Consider the following 24,487-nt stretch of genomic DNA (forward strand, 5'->3'; position numbering starts at 1 on the left):
ATAAAAGTATTGATTCAAAACATTATATGCACTTGACAGATTCTTTGTAGACCTGATATTGTGTTGAATGTTTACTTATGTGTCTAAATCTAAAGAAACTCTAAAGAATTACATTTAAATGCGGAACATATGTATTTGGCAATCACATAAAATATAACAAGTGCTATAAATTTAATTAAAAATCCAAATTAGTACTCAAAAAACCAAACACACTAGAATAAGACATCATTTCATAAATCACCGTGTGCAAAATAATTGAATTTGTACGTTCTAAAAATTATTTGGCTGGCATCTTTGCAAAACCTCTATATAAAAAAAACAAGTTTTGTGATTTGAGAATTTATAATCCCTTGTGTTTACTCCTTACTGTTCAACTCCAGGTTATCACTTTAAATCTATTGTATTTCAATTGCATTCTATTGAAAATCCTGAATTCTATCTCTTTGTGTGCCAATCCTTAACTTGAGTAGTCAACTCCAGATAATGAGGAGCCGACCCCTAGGAGCAAGGGGGAGCTTCGAGTCAACTCAAAGTTCTATGGAAGTGGAGGAGTCGACTCTCAAAAATAAGGGGACAACCCCACCACTCATGAGTCGACTCAAAAATGAGATTGAGCTAACCCCTGTGTCGAAAGACGAAGGATAAATACAAATATTCCCTAATCTGTTTCATCTTGTCTCTTCTTCATTCTATTCGATACCCTACTCTGCCTCTTCCTCCTCCAAAATCCATCCACCCTCGACCTAGTTTTCTCTCCTTCTGGGTTGATTAGATTCTTGATGGCTCCTAAGAAGCAAGTTGTACAATGGTTGGAGAGAACAAAAACTCTAGTTTTGTCTGAGAGAAGGACAAAAGCTTGAATGGACAAAATGCCTTCTCAAACTGAAGATACATCACTACTCCTCTTCAGACCGCTCCAACTCAGGTACCTCTCGCTACATGAGTGGTTACTACTGGATAAAAAGTTGATTTTAATTTCTTGAAGCGAGAGAACTTCTGGATTGGAAGCAAGTTGAGAGAGATGAGTTGGAACTTTATGTGTTCACTTGACCTTCCTACTTATCCCACCCTAGTCAGAGAATTCTATGAGAATGTGAGATTTGGAATTGGAAACTTAGAGTTCACTGTGAGAGGAACCCTCATTCAGTTGGATATTCCTAGTATGGGAAGATTGTTGCATATGCCGACCAATGGTCCCTTAAATGATTATCTAGAAGACCATTGGTTGGGATTGCAGCTCATTCTAGAAAGAGAGAAAGTGAATGAAGTAGAAGAAGTCACTGCAAGCCAACTATTAGTAAAAATGAGGCATCTTCACCATATGATCAGTAGGATTATCCTCCCCAAGATGGAAAGATTTGATTTTATCTTGGAGAGAGACATCTTTGTGATGTACCACGTGCTTATGGTGAGTCCTCTAAACTTGCCGTCTCTAATGTTCTAGCATATTCATGAGGAAGCAACCAATTCGAAGACTTCTTTGCCTTGCAATATGATTTTGTCCTTGTATTCATGGAACAGGGAGTAGTGCTTGAAGAGAAAACCTCAAGAGCACTACTACACACTGACACCTATAATGATTGGTCCCTACATCAAATAGGTTACTCTAAGATTGACGATCATTGGGTGAGAAGAGGTAGAGGTAGCAAACTAGATGAAGCTGCAAAAGCTGGACCAAGTGAGCTTGCTGCCTCTACAGAAGAACATGCTGAGCCACCTGCTCCTATGGAAATGCATGCTGCTAAAGAGCCTGAAGGTGAGGACTTCATGGCTTCTTTTGATTTTGAGCCACCACATCCATATAGAAACTCAAGTCACACCATTATACTGGATGAGGATCATTTGTAGATCATAATTGAAGAAGTATTTGCTGAATTGATGAGCTCTAAATTCACTAGTAAGAGAGAACAACAGCCCACTAAGTCACCACATGACACTTTACTGACAGATCAGAGATTAGAGCCTCATGTATGATCATTGACACAAATGGTTGCAGAATTGAGGCATGATATCTCTAACATCCATTTCATGGTGGCTAGTTAGTACACAAGAGTGGCAGATGTTGAGGGGGAGACCAAAAACTGGCAAACATCCATCAGAAGAAAGATCAGCAATTTCATTGCAAATACTCAAAGGATCAATGAACAAATTCTAGAAATGCTTAGAGAAGTTTGGAGTGCAACAAGGCACTTGAGAGAATCTCTCACCCCTTCGGCTTCTATTATAGTGGATATTATCAGTCACTTTACTAGATAGCTGAGAGCCAATCAGGCTCGTCAACCTAGTCCTTCTCATCCATCTCTCTCTCTCCTCTTGTTGGGCCTGGAACTAGAAGATCAACTATCAATTGCCCCTATCGTGGATCACCCTCATCTTTATCTTCCTCTGATTGATCAAATGAACCTAGAACATAGGATCTTTCCTTGTCATCTCTTTTGGTATAGATTCCTAAGTCTTTTTGAATTCTACCAAACTTTTATACATCATAGGTTGAAATACTCTCACTTGTACTTAAACTCTATTTCTTAATGAAAGATTACTATTTTAATTCAAGTAAAATTTGTTTGGATGATTACAGTTTGAATTCAAATGACGTGTCTAGCAAATATCTATAATGAATTTCTTAGTTTAAATTCAAAGGAATTGTGCTTTGTTTAAGAGGATAAGTGCTTATCTATCTAGTTTCTGGGACATGTACTTCACAATGCTTCAAGTCTACAATTCTATTTAATGAATAAAAATGTCACATTAAATATTTAAGTTTTTTTCGATGTTTATCACACTTATCTTTTGAAATGTGATTATTGACTATGTAAAATGCGTGATTATTTGAGTCTGAATCCTCACATTATCCTACCTTTTCTGGTAAACTTGTGCCCTCCTTATTGATTATGGCAAAAAGAGGGAGAAAGAAAAAAGAGAAGACACAAAAAAAAGGAGAGAAAGAAAAAAGATCAATGATATCTGGTTAAAGTTAATCTCTAGAAAATTAAAAATTTCTGCAAGTGATATTGTTTTAAAAAAATCATCTATAAATAGTTTTATAATTACACCACAAAGGGGAAAAATTAATATTATAGACAACTTAATGTTTAAAGCAATTATAAAGAGTGAATGGTATCAAACAATATAAAATCATTCTTCACTCAATGATTTTTGAAGAACATTAATTTAGATGTTATTCATGCTTACTCTTGTATCTGATTTTTGCAAAAATAATTTATTTTAAAAGATGTTATCATTGATTATATCCTTTTCTTTTGAAACTCAAGGGTTTTGTCTTAATCAAAAAGAGGAAGATTGTTGAATCGACCCCAAGCTTACAATGAGTCGATCTCAGCACACTGTCACTAACTATAGCATCTTCACGAGCCAATTCCAACAGATTGTGAGTTTATCCTAGAATAGTATCAGAGGACAAATATAAAGCCAAAAAATTCATCACATTGACAAGTCGACACATGAACTACTCGAGCCGACTCTTGCTTAGCACAAGTCGAGCCTAGATAAAGATGAGTTGCCCTAGAATGGCCACAGAGAAAAGACAAAGAGCCAAAAAAATTATTGCTTTGACGAGTTGACCAATGGAATCCATGACCCAACTCTAGTAAAACTAGAGTCAACCGTAGAACGGCAATAGTGGAAGATAGAAAATAGTGAAAGATAGCCTATTGAAGAGTCAATTCCTGAAATCTGCGAGTCGACCCCTCTGTGCCTGACAACTATAACAGTTAGTTTTTCAGCAAATCTAAACAACTATTTTTCTCTCTCAATAGCTCTATTAATTGTCTAATGGCTAGAAATGTGTTCCAACCAGCTCCAAAGAGTATAAATGCATGGGAGCACCGAAGGAAACAACAAGCTAATCAAGAATCACAAAGAAAAATCCACTAAGAGCAAGAGAGAAAGAAAAAAATAGAAAGCTCCAACAATCAAATCATTCTTTAAAGCTTTTATTGTGAGCTGAAAGATTACATCCTCAACTTCAAAGAGTTGGTGAAGCACCTTCAAGAAACATTCAAGTCAACCAACCTAGTGTAGCTCAATTCATTATTTTTGTATCTACTATCTTGGAGCTACATTTATTGTAACAACATTTAATTGTTTCTATCATTTGCTGTAACAAGTTTATGGAACTAAAACTTGGAAGAAAGGTCTCTCCAAACCTTGAATTAGATTGTGTTGAGCCTGAAAAAGGCTCGGGGCAAGTTTTGGTAGATTGGTCTGAAAAATCAACTGGTTTGATTGGGAACCCGAAAAATAATTGGTGAAAGTTTTAGTTGATTAACATGAAAAATTCAAATGGGTTTGGTTATGAACCCAGAAAACAACTGGGCTGTAATCTAGCTATAAATTACACTGAAATTCTTAAGAAGTCTTCGGGAGTGGATGTAGGTGTAAGGTTAGCATCGAACCACTATAAACTTTCTGTGTTTGTCTTGCTTATTTTCTTTATTTTAATATCTTGCATATTTACTTACTTCGTACTTGCTGAAATCATTATTCACTTGTTAAGCATTTAATTCAACTACATTATTCATCAAAGTTTTTTGAAAAATCCAATTCACCCCTCTTTTGGGTTGTATAGATGGAAAACACACATCCGTCAGAGCAAACTAATCATGTACCACCAGTTAGACTAATAGTTATACTGAGCTGGCCGAAACCCTTGTTATATTTTTATTTGGCTTACTTTATGTTGGTGCCTTGTTCGGCTCTTTTTTTACACATATCGGGCCTCTGGTGGGATTCCTTGGTCGGCTTCCATATGGCGTCCATTCGGCCTCAACTCTTGAGATATTTTCCCAACCCCTTGTACCTGTTTTCACTCCACTATTCAATTAATTGGGCATATGTCTCCCACATATCACTTTGAGCACGGATGTGGTGTAAACAAGATCTATAACATTTTTCATTCTAGATCATCTTTATCAAGTGAGTAAAAGAATCCACTGTAGTATTTAGAGTATACAAGATAAATTACAAGTACTACATTTACCAAATTATTTAGCACATGTCTTAAGGGAATGGTGCAAAGAGTCTTACAAAGAAAACACCAATCAAAGATAAGTACAGTGAAACTCACTTCCAAGAGAATGTTGAGCAATAAAAAGAGGAGTCCAGGAGCAGAGCTTAACTGGGCCAGACCAACCAATTTTTTATTTTTTATTTCTTCTCCTCTCGCTCATTTTTACCTCTCCTCTTTCCTTTCTTTTCCATCGTCTCTCTCCCCCTTTTTCTCCCGCTCACATGCACAATGAACAAGCTCATACTGAATCTTTAAAAGACTGTTTCTGGTTGTTGCTTAAATAGTGAATAAGGAGAAGGTGTTAGTTTAACCAGTCAAATACAAACAAAAAGTTGATGGATAAAACTATTTGCTCAAAGGATGAAAAAGCCACTTAACTTAGGTAACCTTATTTTATACAAGAGGATGAGATAAAGTCAACCACTTTTTCTAACACACCACAAATAAAGATAAAGACTACCGGGACAATACACTTGGCACGAGCCTTTTTCACAAGAGTGAAGTAACATTCCACGAGATTTAGTCCCTTACTTACGTGATAATTACCTTTTAAATATGCTACACCTAAGAATCTCATCATGAAGGAAATATTCATCAATCAGGATGCTCATATTGATATTACTATAAGCTTTGCTTTTCATGTTGCAGAAGCCGTTCTTTGATATCAAAATATTCACATAGTGGCTAATGCGTGTTCTTCGCATCGTATTATTCAAGACATCAAAGGGCCTGTCTATAAAATCTCTATTAGTGTACAAGAGATACCTCTTTAGAAACTATTTGCATATAATATATGATAGATTCTAAAAGAAGATGCCCGGTATCCTTGATGCCAATTCCTTTAAATTTTTGATTATCCAATTCTAACTGTTTTTTCGAAGAATAAGTCACCATGATTGAGTTACAAAAGTTACACCTCCAATTATCAAGAAGCAGACCTAGAAAAACATGGATGGGTGCTGCAATGAGTGGAAGCTATAAAAAGTTGTAGGGGGAATAATTTTCACGCCATCTCCTCTCCTAGATGACTTGGTCCATTGGCCGAAAATCTTTTTCTTTTTTTTTCGTCTAACTTAAATTCAGTAAGAGATAGTCCTAATTTCAGGGAGCTGGATATTATATCTCGCTCTTTGAGCAAGAAGTCTAGGGTTCAATTCTGAGTAGCATCAGCCTTGGCATCAAATCGGTCTTCCTGGAGGCTTAGCCTCCAACCTAAATGGGGTGGGATGAGCAAGGGTAGTGGTAATGGATGCATTAGATCCCTCTTACCCTACCAATAGAGAAATTATTTCCTACACCATGCGCACCATGTGGTCGTGCATGCCACCAGTCATCGAGGCGCACTACCATGGGGTTCCATTCAATATGTGATTGGCCCACATGAATACACCTTGGAGACTGGTGGTGTGCATGACTGCGCTGGCGCACACAGCGCAGGCTATAATTTTTCCTACCAACATGAATCAGATGGGCGAAGCAAGGGACCAACAGGTATTGACTTTTCTGAAAAATTAAAAGGAGTCCCCTCCCCTGCAAAAGGCCAGAACTACGTTTCTTTGGGCCTCCCTTCTACTACTTTATGTCGCTGTCCTGTGGACGCTGACTCCTCCACCAAGAGAACATGAGAGGAAGGCTGAAGGACAGCACCGAGCTCCTAAAATGGATGGCTGATATAATGGAGGGAGGAAATGATGGCTTCATTTTGACCTCCCCCACTTGAATGGAAGCCATGATGATAGTAGGACTTTGCGAAGTTTCGTGGTGCTGCGGGTGCCTACATTTTGCTCTGACTTCCATCTGAGTGGTGCTTTGGTGGGGACATCCATTTTGACTCATCCTGAGACTGACGGCCAAGAAAATGTCTCTGGATCCTCCTCCCCACCAAAACCCAACCTCATAAAAAATGATATGCATTGCAATAAACCTGAACACCTTAGCCCAAGCTAACTGGACTACAAAGTTTTGGACCCAAAACACAATTTGAGTTGGTTTAAGGCTCGGCTGGATCACATCGGATTGTACCTTACAGTCTGGTCTTCCAGTAGGATGGCATCCCACCCTCATATTCTCCCAACTTTACTGCAAAATAAAATAGTTCAGGATAACATCTAAGAAGTCCTTTTTCTCTCTCGGAATCTTGGAAACAGGGAGATAAAAAGGTTCTAGGAAATGCTTTCAAGTACTGCAACAGCTTACCCCAAGGCAAACAAATACCACCAAGGAAATGGATTTTCCATGCAGGAGTACACAAAATACAAAACTGAGCATGGATGGCTTGGGCCATGAGTACCATGAGTAGAGAATACCGGAATCATGGTACCCCTACATAAAACAAGCCTAATTCTGAAGGAATTGTGATGTCTAGACCAAGAGCATGTTCAGATTTTTCATTTTTTGACGATGATGAAAACAAATTTCAAAAAAATAAATAATGAAACTGTTATTCTACTAGAGGTACAAACCTTTGTTCGTAACCTATAATTGTTCATAATCTCTCAAATACATCTAATCCAAATTCCTTAGTATCCATCAGCTCCCGGCAGTAAACAATTGAAAGATGAGAAACAGTTCTCTTACATTTTCGTTTGTGGAACATGCTGCATGTAAGCTTTTCCAACATCATCTTCTTCCAGTAGAAGACATAATTTAGCGATTCCATTTAACTTGCTTGAATGTTCAAAACTTGGATTGAAAGTCCTTGACCAGGAGATGACTTTATGGGAATGCACAAGTATACGCTCATGGTGAGAGCAAGCGACCACTGGTTCCCAAAGATTTGAACATAGAATAGTTGAAGCTCAAGCTGGTTTGTGCTCATTGATGAACGTGCCGACGCTCTTAAACCAACGCATGAGGTTTCGGTGATCCTTCACATAAAGCCATGCTTGGAGAAATGGAAAAAGGCTCTCATTCACACCACGTGCCTCTATGTAGATATGGAATGCATCTCTCATCTTCTGTTCCAGCTCCCTGCCAGTTCAACCACCAGAGTCATGGAACTTAAATGCAAACCAATACCATTTGTTTGTATCAATCCTTAATTATAATATCTTTGTTGAACTGAAATAACAGTTATGACATCCAAACGAGATCTGGAACTAGTGGAACTAGAAGCATCATCATTTACAAGGAGTAAAGACTTAGCAATTCATGATACTCCTAAAAACAAATGAGAGAGAAATATGCAAATGAAATTCACTATTCCAATTTAAAACAGCAGATTCACCATCAAATTAACTACATAAACAAATAGAAAAAGTATTGGATATTCAAACAAGTTAGAAGTTTCATCCAACTGCTACAGAAAGAAAACTGCGCAAATAATATCAAAGAAAACTGCTACAAGCCCAGGTATATACATGGAAGGAAGTTCATGTCATCCATTATCTGTTCTAATAACGAGAATATATGCAACCCATCCTAAAAAATATGAAGAAAAAATCTGGAATAATTTGATTTCAATACATTTTTTTATGGTCATCTTCAATAGTTTCAGTCTTCAATTTTGGTGGCCCATCATGGATTTTGAATCACCAAATATTTTATCAAAGATTGAACATTTAGTGCATACTCCAACTCTCTCTCTCTCTCTCTCTCTCTCTCTCTCTCTCTCTCTCTCTCTCTCTCTCTGTGTGTGTGTGTGTGTGTGTGTGAAAGTGCATACATAATCAGAACTAAGCTCGCTGCCTCACTCCTAAAACAAATAAAGGTCTGGGCCCATGTCCATTTCGGGTCCCACAACAGGTTTTGATTTTTTCTTTCAAGGTATTTTCTTCAAACAACTAGTTCATAATTTATTTACAAAAGAAAAAATCATTTCTTTTGCCTACAAAACTAAAATCAATATGCCACATCAGATGATCCGAAGTTATTTATTTTATTCCATACACTTATGAAGCAGCATCCAACTCTCACAATTTGGCCCTAACAAAAAGATGCAGGAGAGACGCAAAACGAAGAAAGACACAATTCGCTAAATTCTTTTTCACTTTCCATACTCCTTCCTCCCTAGACCTAAACCCAGCCAATGCCATCTCTCACCTAGATTATCAACTCATCTTCAGTAAATTGTCATTGACTACCACAACCGTCGACCACTAAGATCAACCAATAGTTCCAAGCATACCTAGGCAATGTGCAAGTTATACCAGCTTCAGAAATATTAATGAAACACATGAATAATTGCACTTGAAATACTCTATTGCTATGTTTTCATGCCCAATCCCTGCCTTCAAATTTCCACCATTTGGGTTGCCAAACAAAGTCACCCTCAAGATGACTCCAGAAAGCTTGATGTCTTCAAGCAGTGAATCAGTTACCAAAGAGCCATTAGAGAAAAGAGGGTTGACTGGATGCTAGAATGGTAGAGCTTTGAGTACCCATGAATCCCACATTCCACTTAGTCCCAATGAGCTAGTACTATATCAAGAACAAAGCAGGGAAGCAGCCCATCTTTCTTAACCAGGCAGGTGGTAGATTAGCTAGATTTTTCAGCTCTTTCTTCTTTCAATTAGACATATAAAGAAATTGAAGCCTCTCACCATCATCATGACATTTAAAGATGAGAGAGGAGGATTGGGCGGAACATTGGCCAATGTCAAAGGATAAGAAGCAGTGATCCATTATCCATTTATTCTTCGGAGAGCAGAGGATTAAAAACCCTTCCTCATTGCTCCACTTTTCAAGCAAAGGAGCTCAAGAAACTATGCAGTTGCTTGAACAGCAGGTGCTATCAGAATCCAAAAATTGTCCCTTTCGACTGATAGTGAGAGCCTGAGAGATTTGGGAAGAATCACTGAGTTAAAGGCCAAGCGAGAAAAGTATAGCAATATCTTTTTGGATTAGGCAGGTTCATCGGCGGGCAGGATGCTTAAATTCATTAGCTCTGTAGATGGTGATGTGGTTTCAAGTGATGGATTTGTTGAGTTAGGTATTAAACTTAACTCATGATAGATTTATTAGGAAGGGTGGAATATGGTATGATTAGTACAGCAAATAAGGATATTTGGGAAAGGGAGAAACATGTGGAGCCTAGTGGGAGGAAAAACCACAGATCTGGTCCATTATACATCCAGAAGAGGTAATGATTCTGAACATGTCACAAAACAAATTGGATCCTTTGTGCATGTGTTCCTGTTTCCTAGTTATAGAGGGAGTCCCCAAACCACATCTTATATGGCCTCATCAAACTCCTGTTTTACAAATATAAACTTGTAGGTTCTCTTTTACTAGAGTTTGGCATATATAGTGCAGGTGATAGGAGACAGATGGCTATGATTTTCCATCTGATCAGGAGAATTTTTATATCACGTCTATAATCTGATAAATAGTTGGGATAAGGCTCAATGGTTATGGCTATTGAACATCTATAATCTGATAAATACACATTGAATTTTGGGAGGGGCACTTCTCTTGTTTCTCTCCTAAGAATACGAACAGAAACAAGGAAAATGTATTTATTTTAAGTTGGTAGCTTTTGCAGCTGTTCCGAGAGGAAAATGACCCCAGCACGCAGAGCCCCATGAAAAGAGTGGGGTACTTCGGGTTGCCATTATACATGCAATGCATGTGAAAACATGGAAAAAACACTTTATTTTTTATGATGTTTCCCTCTATGATGAGATAAGATGGATATATGGAAGGATAATACCCAAAGGAAACAAAAGGAGGAAAAGTAGGAAAGAGATGGTAGCACCATGTGGACAACAAGATGGTTTTAGAGGCTGGCCTCACATGGTTGGCCTTAAGGCTTGCACATTATACATAACAAATTAGTTTCTTGTTCCAATTATTTAAAATACAGAATTTTGCATGACAGTGCCTTCCTACGGAAAGGGATGTTACATGGTTTTGCAACCTCGTCAAGAAAAACACATTCTTCTGCTAATATCAACTGGTGTGAGATTAAAACAATTGTTGCAAAATTCTCCTATGCACAATTCCTTCTTTTCTCATTAGAAAATAGTTAGTCAAAATTTCCAATTTTGCAAATGCTTCTTATTCATCCAAAGGTCTCCATTCCCTCAGAGATGGCTGAAGATGCATCCATTTTTTTATGCTTGGTGGATTCTATCTATCCACCAATGACCAAACTACTAGTTTAAAATCAGCTAATGTCATCACTTTCTGATTTTTGAGATTAGCCTTTAAGGCCCTTGAGCACAAGGCCCATAGTACCAGAACCAGCAACCCTGCCGGTAGGCCGGCGGTACGATATAGTACAATATCGTACCATGCCATTCCGGCATGTACCGACAAAGGAAAACCAGAGAGACAGAGGGAGAGGGAAAAGGAGAGAGAGAGGAAGGGAAAGGGAGGGGGAGCATGAGAGATACCGGGAGAGGTTGAGAGAGGGAGCTTGGAAGCCCTCCTCTCCACCTCCACTCATCCGCAGGGGCGCTGGGCAAAAGTCTTTGTTTCGAACGAACCAGAAATTCGGCCCCAATATTTAATTTTTTTCAATTCTTTAAGTGAAATCGGCATAGAGTTTGCCGACTTCAATTAAGAATAGAAAAAAAGTAAAAAAAAAAAAAATTAAAAATTAGGGTCGAGCTCCAATTTCATTCGAAACAAGGGCTCCACCCAGCGCCCCTTGCGAATGAACGGAGAAGAGAAGGGCTTCCGAGCTTCCTCTCTCACCCTCTCCCGGCAACTCTCTTGCTCCCAATCCCTCTCTTTTCCTCTCTTTTCTTCTCTTTCATCCCTTCCCATGCTGGTTTCTTGAATTGAGGGCTAGAACCATGTCAATCAGCCCCCGTTACAGCTCCGTACACCTCGAACTGAGCGGTTCGGGGCGGTATTGCGATGTTCGGTTCCGTACAGTATAGCTTTCCTTGCTTGAAAATGTTCTTATCCCTATTATAAGGGTTCCCTCTTTTTCTTATCACCCTTCTTTTTGCCAAACTCTTGTGATTTGAAGACAATGAAAGCCTAATATTATGTCTCAACTTGCTAGAGGTTTCCACCAAGTGTCAAGATTTTCTGTTTTTCTGTCTTTGAGATGCAATAACATCCCAACTATCTTAAACAAAGTTGCTTCTCATAGAATTCAATTTCACCTCTGATGCAGCGATAATTGAAGATCAACTACAAAGGACCAAAGGAGGGTGCAATGGCTACAAAAATCAGCCATGAAAATGCTTATGTTGCTATTCAAGCCAGCAGAGGGCTGAGATCATGAAGTCAGGTAGCAATAGAGGCATTTTAGGACCTCACCCTGCTGTGAGGACCAACAAGGAAGCAAGGTGCAGCTGGAACTTCATCCAACTATCCCAGGTTCATTGATGATTGATCAGCTTTTGATTTTCATTTTTAATTTGGTGTTTTCAGATTAATATCAAAGTTAGCCGCTGGTACGGTTCACGTCTTACTGTAGTGGGAACAATGTTCGCTGTAGAGCCAGGCTTAATTAGGAGTCCTAGTAGAGGTCAAATAGGTCAGTCAATTACATGATTTGTGAGATCTACAAGGAACCCTAATTTCACTCAAATTAGGAAAAGATAGGAATCTGATTGGCCTTACATGTGGCCTTGTTATTGGTGTCTAACTGTGATCTACACAGAAATATTTTGGCAAAAAAGAACATCTTCGGAGCCTGGTTTGTCTCTCTCTCTTTCTTAATCCTTTCTCACTGCCTATTCTGTTTTTTTCCTATTAATCTTTTCTCTTCAAGGATTGCAATCCCACCAAGATGGGGAGTATCGTAGCTATTCCATCATGTTCCTATGAGATAATAGGAATTGGGATGGGGGTGGGACCCCAAAATCCAAGAACGTGGGTAATCCCACCATCCTATCTTCATCCCAGCTAGGACACGAAAAAAAATGGCTCCCCCCCCCCATCTACCGCGGATAATACTGATGGTGGTCATAGGCCTTCCAAACACCGGCCACTCGAACTTCCTCACCTCCACCACCCCTCACCATAGATCCGAAGCCAAGGATGATTTCTTTCTCTGCCACTGACAAGGCGTTGACTGTCAGATGCAGCGGAAAAGAGAAGTCAGAGTCGGGAAGGAAGAAATTGAAGAGCGAAACAAAGAAACTGAAGTTGAGGAGGGAAGCAAGGATCAAAGGGAAGAATCCATGGCCCTGATCCTCGAGTCTCATCTTCGAATGCAGGAAGGGACAGAAGGGTCTCTCATTGGATAGGGCACTCAAGGAAGTGAGGGCAGAGTCGGGAAGGAAGAGATTGAAGAGTGAAACAAAGAAACTGAAGTTGGGAAGGAAGGCAGGGATCGAAGGGAGGAATCCACGGCCCTGCACCTCGAGTCTCATCTTCGATCACAAGAAGGGACAGAAGGTCCTCTCATTGGATAGGGTACTCAAGGAAGTGAGGACAAGATAGAAAATTGGTTTGAGAAAGGAGAGGGAGCGGTTTACGATGGGGAAGATGGATTTGGGAGGATTTGATAAGGTGGTGCCACATGAGGGAAAGGGGCGTAAAAAGAGCCACATGTCCCTTCACTCTCATTTTTTTTAGGCATTTAAACTTTAGATAGTTTAATTAGTTTTAGTTATTCTTATAAGAAAGGTGACGGTTTGCTTGATTGGTTAGGGGGGAAGATTTAAAATTTTATGCACCTAAGTGCACAAAAGTTAAATCCCCAAGTCCAACAATAATATTTTCTCAAATATATATGTATATACATATATACATAGACACATCTATAATATTATATATTATATATTATATATTTTTTGTTTATATTTTATATTTTTTGTATGGGTGCTTTGGTTTATAATTTTTGGTCTTGCAGCATTCATATACCCTTATATGCACCTGCTTTATGCCCGGTGATACCGGCTGGTACAGCAAACCTTAGTCGCAAACAACAGCTCAGACTCCAAATCAAGATAAAAATTTAACAATATTAATAGAGATAAAAGATATAAATAGACTTACATAACTTACGGCAGTAGAGTATATACTATTTTAGCAACATATATTCTTTTTTTTTTAATTCTAAGTATATAAAAGATTATCATTAAAGCTTTAGTAATAAAAATCAATAAATACAAAAATGTCGATATAACTCAGTCTATGTTGTGCTTAATGCATAATTCTTTGCACATAACCAGTCTCAAGCCCTAATAAAAGAGGAGGGTTATGGTAGGTTGACAACTAGCGTCAAGCTATAGCCACATCCTATGAACATGAATCTCTAAAAGAAAACTATTGGGCCACAACTTACTAGAGATGTGCTACATCGAACTTGGGATTTAGTGAAAAATGGATAAGGATTAACTAGGCATTCCCCTAAAGCAAAATGTCATATCGACACTTGGATGTGATAAAAAGTAGGGGTTCTCACACTTTAATGGGTGGATGAAGGTAAAGAAGTCAGTCCAAAAAAGTAGGATATGGTTAGCAACTTGAAATATAAAGTCATTGACAGAAAAATTGATGGAACTAATAGACACCATGGCTAGGGGGGATAACAAAACTTGCTTGCAAAAGACTAAGTGGATAGATGAAGAAAAGCAAAAGAACTTAGTAAGATAGGTTATAAACTTTGATATATGGAAAATGATATGAATAAAAATGGAGTAGAAATTATTGTAGATTAGAATTTAAAAGACGAGTTTGTCAATATGAAGAGCATAGGAGATAGAATCATCTTGATAAAATTGGTGCTAGGCGAGGAGTATAATAATATCCTTAATGCTTATATCCTTAATGCTTATGCTCCTCAAGCGTGATTGATGATGCTATGAAATAATGCTTCTGGAAGAACATGGATGGACTAATTCAAGAGATTCCTATAGAAAAAAGATATTTATCAAAGGATTTAAATAGTTGCATGGTAAAATATAGTGTAGGTTTTGAAAGGGTGCATGAAAGTTATGATTTTGAAGATAGAAACAAAGCAGGAGGCATCATTTTTGCAGTTTGCAGTGCCATATGACCTAATCTTAGCTGACACTTGCTTGAAATAAAATTCACTTGATATCTTTTAAAACTGAGCATGAAACTAGTCAAATAGATGTCTTTCTTATTAGAAAGACATATTGTGTTTTGTAAATATTGTAAGGTTATACCAAGTGAATTTTTAGCCACCCAACATAGACTAGTAATTTTAGATCTGTATATTAGAAAATGACATAGAACAAAAGAAAATAGGAACTGGAGGACTATATAGTATAATTTGTGAGAGAAGAAACAAATATCTTTTGAGGATAGAATGTTGAAGGGAAGAACATAGGGTCTAGATGGCAAAATCAATACCAAGTGGAAAGAAATAGCTAACAATATTAAGAAAGTGGTTATAAAGATACTAGGAGAATCAAAGAAAAAATGACCATCCAATAAGAAAGCTTGATGGTAGAATGAGAATGTTTAGTTGGCGGTTAAATCTAAAAAAGAGTGTGATTGGCAGCAACCTAAATATAGGAATGTAAAAGCATATGAAAGCTATAAGATGACTAAGAAGAAAGTTAAGAAAGCGGTACAAAAGACTAGATTCAAGGTGTACGAAGAGTTATATTACAAATTAGATAGGGAGAAAGGCATGTATAAGATTGCAAGACGAAGAGAAAGAAATCCTAGAGACTTGACTACAGTAAAATGTATCAATGATAAATAACAAAAAATTGGTTAAAGAGGATGAGATTAGACAAAGATGGAACGGTTGTTTTAGTGAGCCATTCAATGATTATCAAGTAAACAATTTAGAATGCTTTACTAGTTCCATTGAGGATAGAAATGTTAAGCATAGACATAGAATTAGAGTATCTAAGGTAAAGAAGACTATAAAAAGATGAAAATAGGAAATGCAGCGGATCTGATGAATTCCTACTATGATTTGAAAGTGTTTAGGTGATGTGGGAGTAATTTTATTGACGATTTAAGATTTTAAAAACCAAAAATATGCTTGATGAAAGGAGGAAGAGCACTATAGTAGTAATTTAAAGAACAAAAGTGATATTCAAAAATATTCTAACTAGTGTAGTATTGAACTCATAAGCCATATAATAGAACTTTGGGATAGGATGAATCAGCACCTATTGAGGTGTGATACAAAAGTATCAGAGAGAAAATTTGGTTTTATGCCAAGAAGGTCAACTATGAAAGTTTCTCTTCTAAAGGTTAATGGAGAAGTATATAGAGACAATATCTTCATATAATCTTTATTTTAAAAAAAGCATATGATAAAGTTCCTAGAGAAGCCTTAAGGTGGATGTTATAAAAGAAAGGAGTTTCTGTTAGATATGTTAACATGATTAAAGACATACATGATGAAGTAGTTACTACCATGGGAACTATTGGTGGTAATACGAGTAAGTTCCCAATCACAATAAGCATATTCAAGACAATATTTCTTGGTATATACTGTTTGCATATGATATAGTTTTAATGGATAACACTAAGGTTGGAATTAATCGTAAGTTGAAATTACGGAGGAGTCCCTTCGAGTCCATCGATTTTAGGTTAAGCAAGACCAAAATGAAATATATGATGCAGTTTTAGTAGAAATAGAAATAGAAATGAAAGTGGAGTGAAAATTGAGGATCATTAAGTGCCTAAGATTGATCCTTTTAGGATTGATTGTTTAGAAGAGGAGATTGGAGAAGATGTCATTTATAGGATTAAATCAAGTTACAAAGAAGTGCAACTAGGATATTACGTGATCATAGGATTCCTGCCAACTTCAAGATTTATAGGACATTCATACAACCAACTATTCTTTATAGCACAAAATGTGAGGCAATTAGAAATTTCATGTAGCCGACCCCAACTAGTTTGGGATTACGACTTAGATACGTTAAGTAGAGTAAAAAAAGTATATATAAATATATTTATATAGCTTATAATGGTACTAAATATCCTAATTTACACTAAACATAGTATTTTTGAAATCCAAATATATTAAAAAAACAAAACAATAAAATATCTAAAAAAACTAAAAATAAAAAAATCAATGGCATCCCAAGAAAGTACCAGGATGCTTGACCAAGATGCCATCGAGCTAGGGCGGGATGCGGCACATTCCATTCCTTGGAAAAACCAAGATGTCCAATCCCCATGGGGTTTAAAACCTTGGTTCTCTTTACGATTTCTCTCCTATAAATCTTCTTGTTTATGATTTATTTGCTGTTGTCATTATCTATTTATCTGAACTATTAGCAGATTATTCAACTTTCTTTGATTGAAGAATATAACATTGCTGATCGCAAATATTATTTAAGGATTTTATCTGCACGCTGTTATACATTTTTACTTTATTTATATGATTATTTCTATGCTAGATTGTCATTATTTGCATATTCTGCTAGGTCTACTAGTCTTGTATCTTTGTCTACTTACTTTGATTTGAACATCATTTTTGACTATTACTTTCAACTGTAAAAACCCTAGATATTGATCTTCCATGCTTATTTTCACTTATATAACCCTAGGATAGGCCTATTTAATCCTTTGTTTACGCAGAAAACTAAATGTTGCCCTACCCTCTGGATTTGGACAGCAAGCAATAAAGCTTCTTTAAATGCTAAGCTATCCTATTCCTAGAGTCCTCTCACGTAATGCAAGCCAACCCTAAGTGGTCCTGCATCAGTTTAGTACTAAAGCCAAATATCCTACTTTCCCTTTTTCCTCTTCTTTCCATTTTTTCCCTATCTCTTTTACCCAAGGTCTGCTGAACCGGCCCGAACCGGCCGGTTCACCACGTACCGTACTGGTACCGGCTCCAACCGGTACGGTTCGGCTGTGAAAAATGGTTCCGGCCTTACAGGAGCCGGAATCGGCCATTTTTTGTTGTGTACCGATGCGAACCGGTGCACACCAGTACAAGCCGGTACCGGTGCAAAACAGGCCGGTTCGCACCGGCCCAAGCGTCGCTTCCCTGCGCGCCCACGCGGGGGGGGAAGAGTGCCCGCGCGGACGCGAGCTGGGAACCGCGTCCGCACGCCGTTCCTGCACTGGGAACCGCACCCACACGAGGCAGCACGCCCGCGCGGGCGCTATCAAGGAATTGCGCACCCAGATCGCGCCCACGCGGGGCTCGGGGAATTGCGCACCCAGCTCGCGCCCGTGCGCTATGCCCCGCGCGGGCTGGCACCCCGCGTGAGCCATTTAATAAATGCCACTCTGTGGCATTTAACGGTCTCCGCGTGCGGACACGCGTTGTTTTTTTTCGCGTCCACGCACAGACGCGCGCGTATCCGCACATTGTTTTATTTTCGCGTCCACGCGTCGTTTCCACTCTGTTGGCCGGATCGGTACCCGTTCCAACCGGTACGTTGGCACAGTCGGTCCAGCGGACCTTGCTTTTACCTATTATCTTTTTTCTTCATGATCTCCAATGCTGAATTAAACAGTCCGCTTGAGATCCTCCCCCAAGGCTACAATGGCACTAAACAACAAATTGCTCATATGTAATACAACATGATTGTAGTCAAATCTTCTTTTGAAGAAATAAAACAAACTCTAGCAACATTCTCACTCCAAATTTCAGATCAACATGCTGTATTCCCCCTCCTTTGAGAACTCAGCTCCATCAAATTGGGGTAGGGACCTAATGAGCCATCTTGGACTGAGATGACATGTTGCAGAAGGAATGTGCCAGCAGGCCTCTTCAACTTCATTACTGGAGGTCTTTGGCAGTTACATAAGTAACAATGAGGCCTCCATGCTGAAACAAATATGTACTCAAATAGCCATCCTATCGTACCTTCCTTTCAAAAAGCCATAGACGCTAGAGATGTGACATACTTTAACGGGCAGCACATTAATTTGCACAATGGCCACAAGCCCACCAATTGAATAACTGACCAAACACCTCTAATGGACCTTGGGACTGGCGTTTTTCACCCATGTTACCTCTAAGAATTTGGGTGTGGCTCAATTTTCAACTTTAGCTTTTCAACACCATCTTCAAAGACAAAATTAGTGCATCACCCAAAATGTATCATAATGGCACAAAGCTATCCATTGCACCTTAAATTTGTTTGGAGAATATTGCTGCACCTCCAACCTTCACGATCATCTTCTTGGTGTGTAGTGATAAAAGGTCAGAGAACAACACAATGATGTACTTCTTCATCTTCACTATCAACACTCTTTTCTTCATCACTTTTTCAGCTTCAAGATAGAGAACCTCTCTGGCTTTCTGCTAGGGACCGGCATTAGCAATAAGATGGGCCTCATCAGCAAATGTCACCAATTGATTAGGGCATTGTGAAGAAAAGTGGCCAATTCCTTTGCAAGTGAAGCATTAGATTTCAGCCCTGGATTTGGAACCTCCACCCAATCTACTTTGTGAACTTGATGTGTGTGCTAATTTGTTGCAGGAAGCTGCAGAGGCGGTTGGGGCTTTGATTGGCTCAACTCTGATGCTGAATGATCAGATTTGAATGAACTAGAAGAAGACTTGAAAGCTGATTTCTTTTTCATTTCTTGTTGAATCTAATAAGCAATCTGTGTAGCATCTTCCTATGTATAAAGTCTTTTGTAGCTAAACCAGAGGAGATTTTGGGGTTCAAACCTTAGCGATACATGGAGATTATTACAACCTCAACCCATGGAAAGTCAGATCAAGCCACCAAGCTGTAGAGCTTGGAAGTACACTTCTCGATCATCAAATGTCCTTGCCTGAAATGTGTGAACTATAACTGGAGCCACTAATTGTAGTTGGGAGGCATGAAGTAGTGAGTCATGAATGCCTTCATGTCATCCTTAGTATGGTTGGTAGCATGATTCAACTGTTTGGTCCACTATATTCTTGCCATCTCTTCCAACTTTGCTTCAGTAGATAGAAGTTGACATTCCCGAGCAATTTGATACCACCTAAGATAGCTTTCTAAGCTGTGAACCCAATCCAAGAAGACCTTTAGATCATGTCCACCATGAAAATCAGCTACCACAAGTTTCAACTCAATCCATCACAACAACTCTTGGATCTCTGTTTACACAAGCAGGGCTTTCAGGAGCGGGTGTTAGAACATCAACCTATGAAGGTTGCAAAACCGAAGAAGAACCCATTTCTACAAGTTTTTCAACTGCAAGATTTTGAATTTGGAGGTACAATGATGCCAAATTTTGTTTTATGCCTTCCAAGGAAGATTTGACTATAGTCATCTCCTCTTGAAGATGAGCAACTTGTTGTTTGGTGCCCTTATAGTAGCCTTGGGCAAGGGTCAGGCCAATTGTTTAATTCAGAACTGGAGACCATGATGGAAAGAGAGAGGAGGTTAAAAAAAAAGGAGAAAATAGGAGGAGAAAATAGGAAAAAAGAGGAAAAAGGAGAAGCAAGATGTTTGGCTTTAATACTAAACTAATGGAGGACCACTAGAGCTAGCCTATGTTGTGCAGGAGGACACTAGGAATAATATAGCTAAGGTTTAAAGAAGCTTAATTGCTTGTTGTCCAAGTCCTGCAGACAAGGCAGCAAGAAATCAATCTTAGTTTCCTAGGAAGGCTTAAGTAGGCCTATCCTAGGTCTACATAGGTGAAAGAAGGCAGGAAAAATTAAGATTTAAAGCTTCTATGGCTGAGAAGTAACAGCCAAAATGATGTTCAAATCAAAATAAGAAGACAAATATGCAAAACTAGTTAACCTAGCAGCAGATTGAAGTAAGTAATCACATAAATAAGTCAGAATAGTCCAACAGCAGGCAGATCAAATCATCAAATAAAATATGTGATCGACAATGTTATATTCTTCCATCAAGATTTCTTTTAAATTTATTATTTTTTTAGCTTATAAAATACTTTTATGAATTTTCCTAGTGCTAGATCTTATTGAACATCACACTTCAATCACATAGATAAAACATCTCTGAATTATGTTAACCAACTTTTCACCAATCATGCTTGATAGTCTGCTTTATCATCTATTTTGCATGAAAGCCAACAAAATTATTATGACAAATACCGTAATTTTAATGTTGGATCTTCTCAATATAATTAATTCCCATGAGATTTCTTCTTTAAGAGACCTTAATCTGATTATCAATGTCAGGTTATATCATGAATTGTCATATGCTTCTCTTAATAGAATGGCATTGATAATAATCATGTATTATTTTGAAAAGGAACTACAGGTATCATCCCAACATTTTACTAGTTTTATAATGCAATCCATTCTTTTTACGAGAGAGAGAGAGAGAGAGAGAGAGAGAGAGAGAGAGAGAGAGAGAGGATGACCCACCCGCATTATAATTTACCAAGCCCAAATACTACAGGATGCACCATCCAAGACTCAAACGAGAACTTTGGTTTCTAATCAAAGAGGTATCCCCAACATTTAATTACCCATAGAAAAATAATTTCTTACTAGCCAAAAATCAATCTTATACTAATTTTCTCTTTCAGAAAATGGGTTTACAATATGGTTACATTTCACCAGCACGACCACAACGGAGATTTACAGTTTAGTAAAAATTAAATTCCTCATGATGCACAGAAGACCCAATTAGGCTTTCATCTAGATACGACAGATTCAGCCATTTCAATCATAACAAATAAAAGCCAATAAAACAGAGAAAGTGAAGGCTTGATGGCAGAAAAGGGGCTTACTGGAAAACACGACCCTGGTACTTGGACATGGAGGACGAGCCAGAGGACGCTGCGAGCTTCGGCCGGAGGCAGACAGAGTGTATACCGACCGCATCCGGGTAGAGCCCACAGAGGAAGTGGAGGGACTCCTCCCTCCCGAGCTTCGACACGTCGACGTGGAGGAACAGCTGGTTGATCGAGTCATCGCCGTCGTCACCCTCGGCGCCTGCGGGCATGATGTTGGCGAGGCGCATCACGGAGATGGTGATCTCCTCGTCATTGTAGGATCTCCGAAGGACCGGCCCGTCCATGTCCAGCGCCCCCTTCACGATTGTGTACGGCAATGGCGGATTCACTTTCTATTAGAGAGAGGATAGAAGAGAAGGTCACGGAAACCCAAGAAGGGGTAAAGAAAACCAAGAAGAAGAAGGGGGGAGGGGGAGTACCGGAGGAGGGGTCATCTTGGAGACTTCGAGGTAGTGTTCCTTGAGGGAGCGGAGGATGATGGAGTCCACGGCGGCGGAGGTGCCGGAGGAGAGGGATCGCCGGGCGAGGGAGCGCCAAGGGAGGGCGGCGCCGCCGCCGCCGACGACGAAGGCCCGGTGCCACATGTCCTCGAGGAGGATTCAAGACCTCGCCTTTGGTCCTGGGAAAGGGGTTTAGGTCGGTGCAGGAAGGGAAGGGTTTTGTCTAGCGCAAAAAAAAAGAGTAGGGTGTTATGTTGGGGATTTGCGTTTAAAAAGGATGGTGCTACGGGAAGACAGAGAAGATAGAGATTCACTTCGGACTCGTTTGATTCGCCGCAAAAATTTTTTTATTAAAATATTTATTTAAAATATAATTTTAAAAAATATAATATTAAAAAATAATTTTAGTATATTTGGCTGATAATAAAAAAGTGGTATATTCTAGAATTATATTTTGTTGAGTATCTATTTTATAAAAAAATTATATAAAATATCTATTATATTATTAATAAAGAAAAAAAATTTATCAATAAATTTTGATAGTTTGATAGTACTTTTGAAGAAAAAAAGACATCTCAATTCTCAACCGATAAAAAATTAGCTTTTCAATATCTTTCATATAAATTTTTTACATAAAATATAAAAAATTTATTTTTATAAAAATATTATTTTTAAATTTTTTTTAAAAAAACTTCATTTCTAAATTTTTTGAACTTTTCAAAAGGCTCAGATTTGTATCTCATAAGATACACATACCTATATCGTGAATAATCATCGGTAAAGGTAATGAAGTACGAATAACGACCCTTGGCTGACACATAAAATGGGCCACACATATCAGTGTGTACTAAGTTAAGTATTTCAGTGGTCCTCTCCCCATGTCCTACAAAGGGCAATCTAGCCATTTTTTCTTGATGACAGGACTCACAAACTGGATATGACTCAGAAGTCAATGGGTCGAGAAGCCCATCTTTCTCCATTTTTTTCATTCTGTCCTTTCCAATATGACCAAACCTGAGGTGCCACAAATACTTCTGGTTTATCTCATCTCTGGATCTTTTAGATCCTATGGCATTCACTACTTGCTCAGACACATTAACAGACACATCAATATGCAAGTGATAGAGACTGTTGATCATGAAACCACGTGCAACTAATTTATTTCTGAAATAAATAGAACAGTAGTCTTTGTCAAATGTCAAAATATGATCATCCTGTGCTAAACATGAAATAGAAATCAAATTCCTGCTAGCAGCAGGGACATAGTAACAGTCTCTAAGCAATAAACTAAATCCAGATGGTAATCGTAGAGGATAGGTGCCCACAGCTACAGCAGCAACTCTTGCCCCGTTGCCAACCCGAAGGGTCACTGCACCTTTCGGCAGCCTCCTACTTTTCTTTAGACCCTGCATAGTAGTACACAAATGAGCACTAGAACCAGAATCTATAACCCAACTAGAAGTAGAAGAAACCGTAAGGTTAGTTTCAATTACGAGCAAGTCTAACATACCTTCAGAAGGTGTGTCTGCCTTTTTGTTCTTCAGGCTCTCGAGGTATGAAGGGCAGTTCCTTTTCCAATGGCCGTCGACGTTGCAGTGGAAACATTTTTTCTTGTCATTAGCATTTTTCTTATGAACTTCCTTCTTAGGCTTCTTGTCTTTCTTCTGCTTCTTTACAGGCTTCTTTTTCTTCCAATTAGACTTTCTCTTAGAACCAGAAGTCAGTTCAGCAGCCAGAACAGAGCTCCTTGAACCTTTCAAGGCTCCCTCAGTAGTTACCAACATATTCAATAGTTCGGTCTTAGTGCATTCAATTTTATTCATATGGTAGTTTACTATAAACTGCCCAAATGAATCAGGAAGGGATTGCAGGATCAGATCTATCTGCAGTTCCTTATGCATGGTCATACCGAGCTTTTCAAGCTCCTCTAGGTCCTTGATCATAGTCAAACAGTGATCATGGACAGACTGCCTCTCGTACATTTTTGCCTTAAAGAGCCGCTTGGACACTTCAAAGCGTGCAGTGCGGCTTTGCTCACCATACAACTCTTGTAGGTGAGCCAGTATTTTCCTAGCAGTCTTCATGTTCTCATGCTGACATTGAAGTTCATTAGTCATGGATGTCATAATGTAGCACTTGACCCTAATGTCATCATCTGTCCACTTTTGATACGTCTCACGCTGATCATCAGTAGGACATGCTGGTAACCTGGGGATGTCATTCTCGAGCACATACCCTAATTTCTCATAATTCAAAATAATTTTCAGGTTTCTAAGCCAATCTTTATAATTGATTCCGGTCAGTCGGTTGGTCTCAAGGACACGGGTCAAAGGGTTCGAAGCTGACATTGTGATCTGTAGAGAGTAAAGATTCTAGTTAGACTTTGTACTTGAACTCTATTTGTTTTAGGGTCTTTTAAAACAAATATGCTCCCACTATTTTCTCGAATCCCTCATACTCCCCTGATGGAGAAACGAAAACCCTACGCGACTAG

At 38.6% G+C, this 24,487-nt stretch overlaps 1 protein-coding gene across 2 annotated transcripts; it reads right to left on the reverse strand.

Annotated features, from left to right (window-relative positions):
- Positions 1–7,391: 7,391 nt before the first annotated feature.
- Positions 7,392–22,263, reverse strand: LOC103714423 (uncharacterized protein At2g39795, mitochondrial). Of its 2 annotated transcripts, none has more exons than XM_026807409.4 (3): positions 21,973–22,245; positions 21,548–21,849; positions 7,392–7,999 (listed from the first exon to the last, which is right to left on the reverse strand). In XM_026807409.4, exons 1-3 carry the CDS (start codon positions 22,135–22,137, stop codon positions 7,828–7,830), a joined length of 639 nt encoding a protein of 212 aa, XP_026663210.3. In that variant the 5' UTR covers positions 22,138–22,245; the 3' UTR covers positions 7,392–7,827. The 2 variants fall into 2 exon arrangements, with proteins under 2 accessions (XP_026663210.3, XP_008799886.3); XM_008801664.6 differs by having other exon boundaries at positions 7,444–7,999; positions 21,548–21,885; positions 21,973–22,263.
- Between the last annotated feature and the right edge of the window lie 2,224 nt (positions 22,264–24,487).

The sequence above is a fragment of the Phoenix dactylifera genome, chromosome 1 (genome assembly GCF_051530095.1).
Source record: "Phoenix dactylifera cultivar Ajwa chromosome 1, Ajwa_hap1_PhDact_Kaust_v1.1, whole genome shotgun sequence".
NCBI lineage: Eukaryota > Viridiplantae > Streptophyta > Magnoliopsida > Arecales > Arecaceae > Phoenix > Phoenix dactylifera.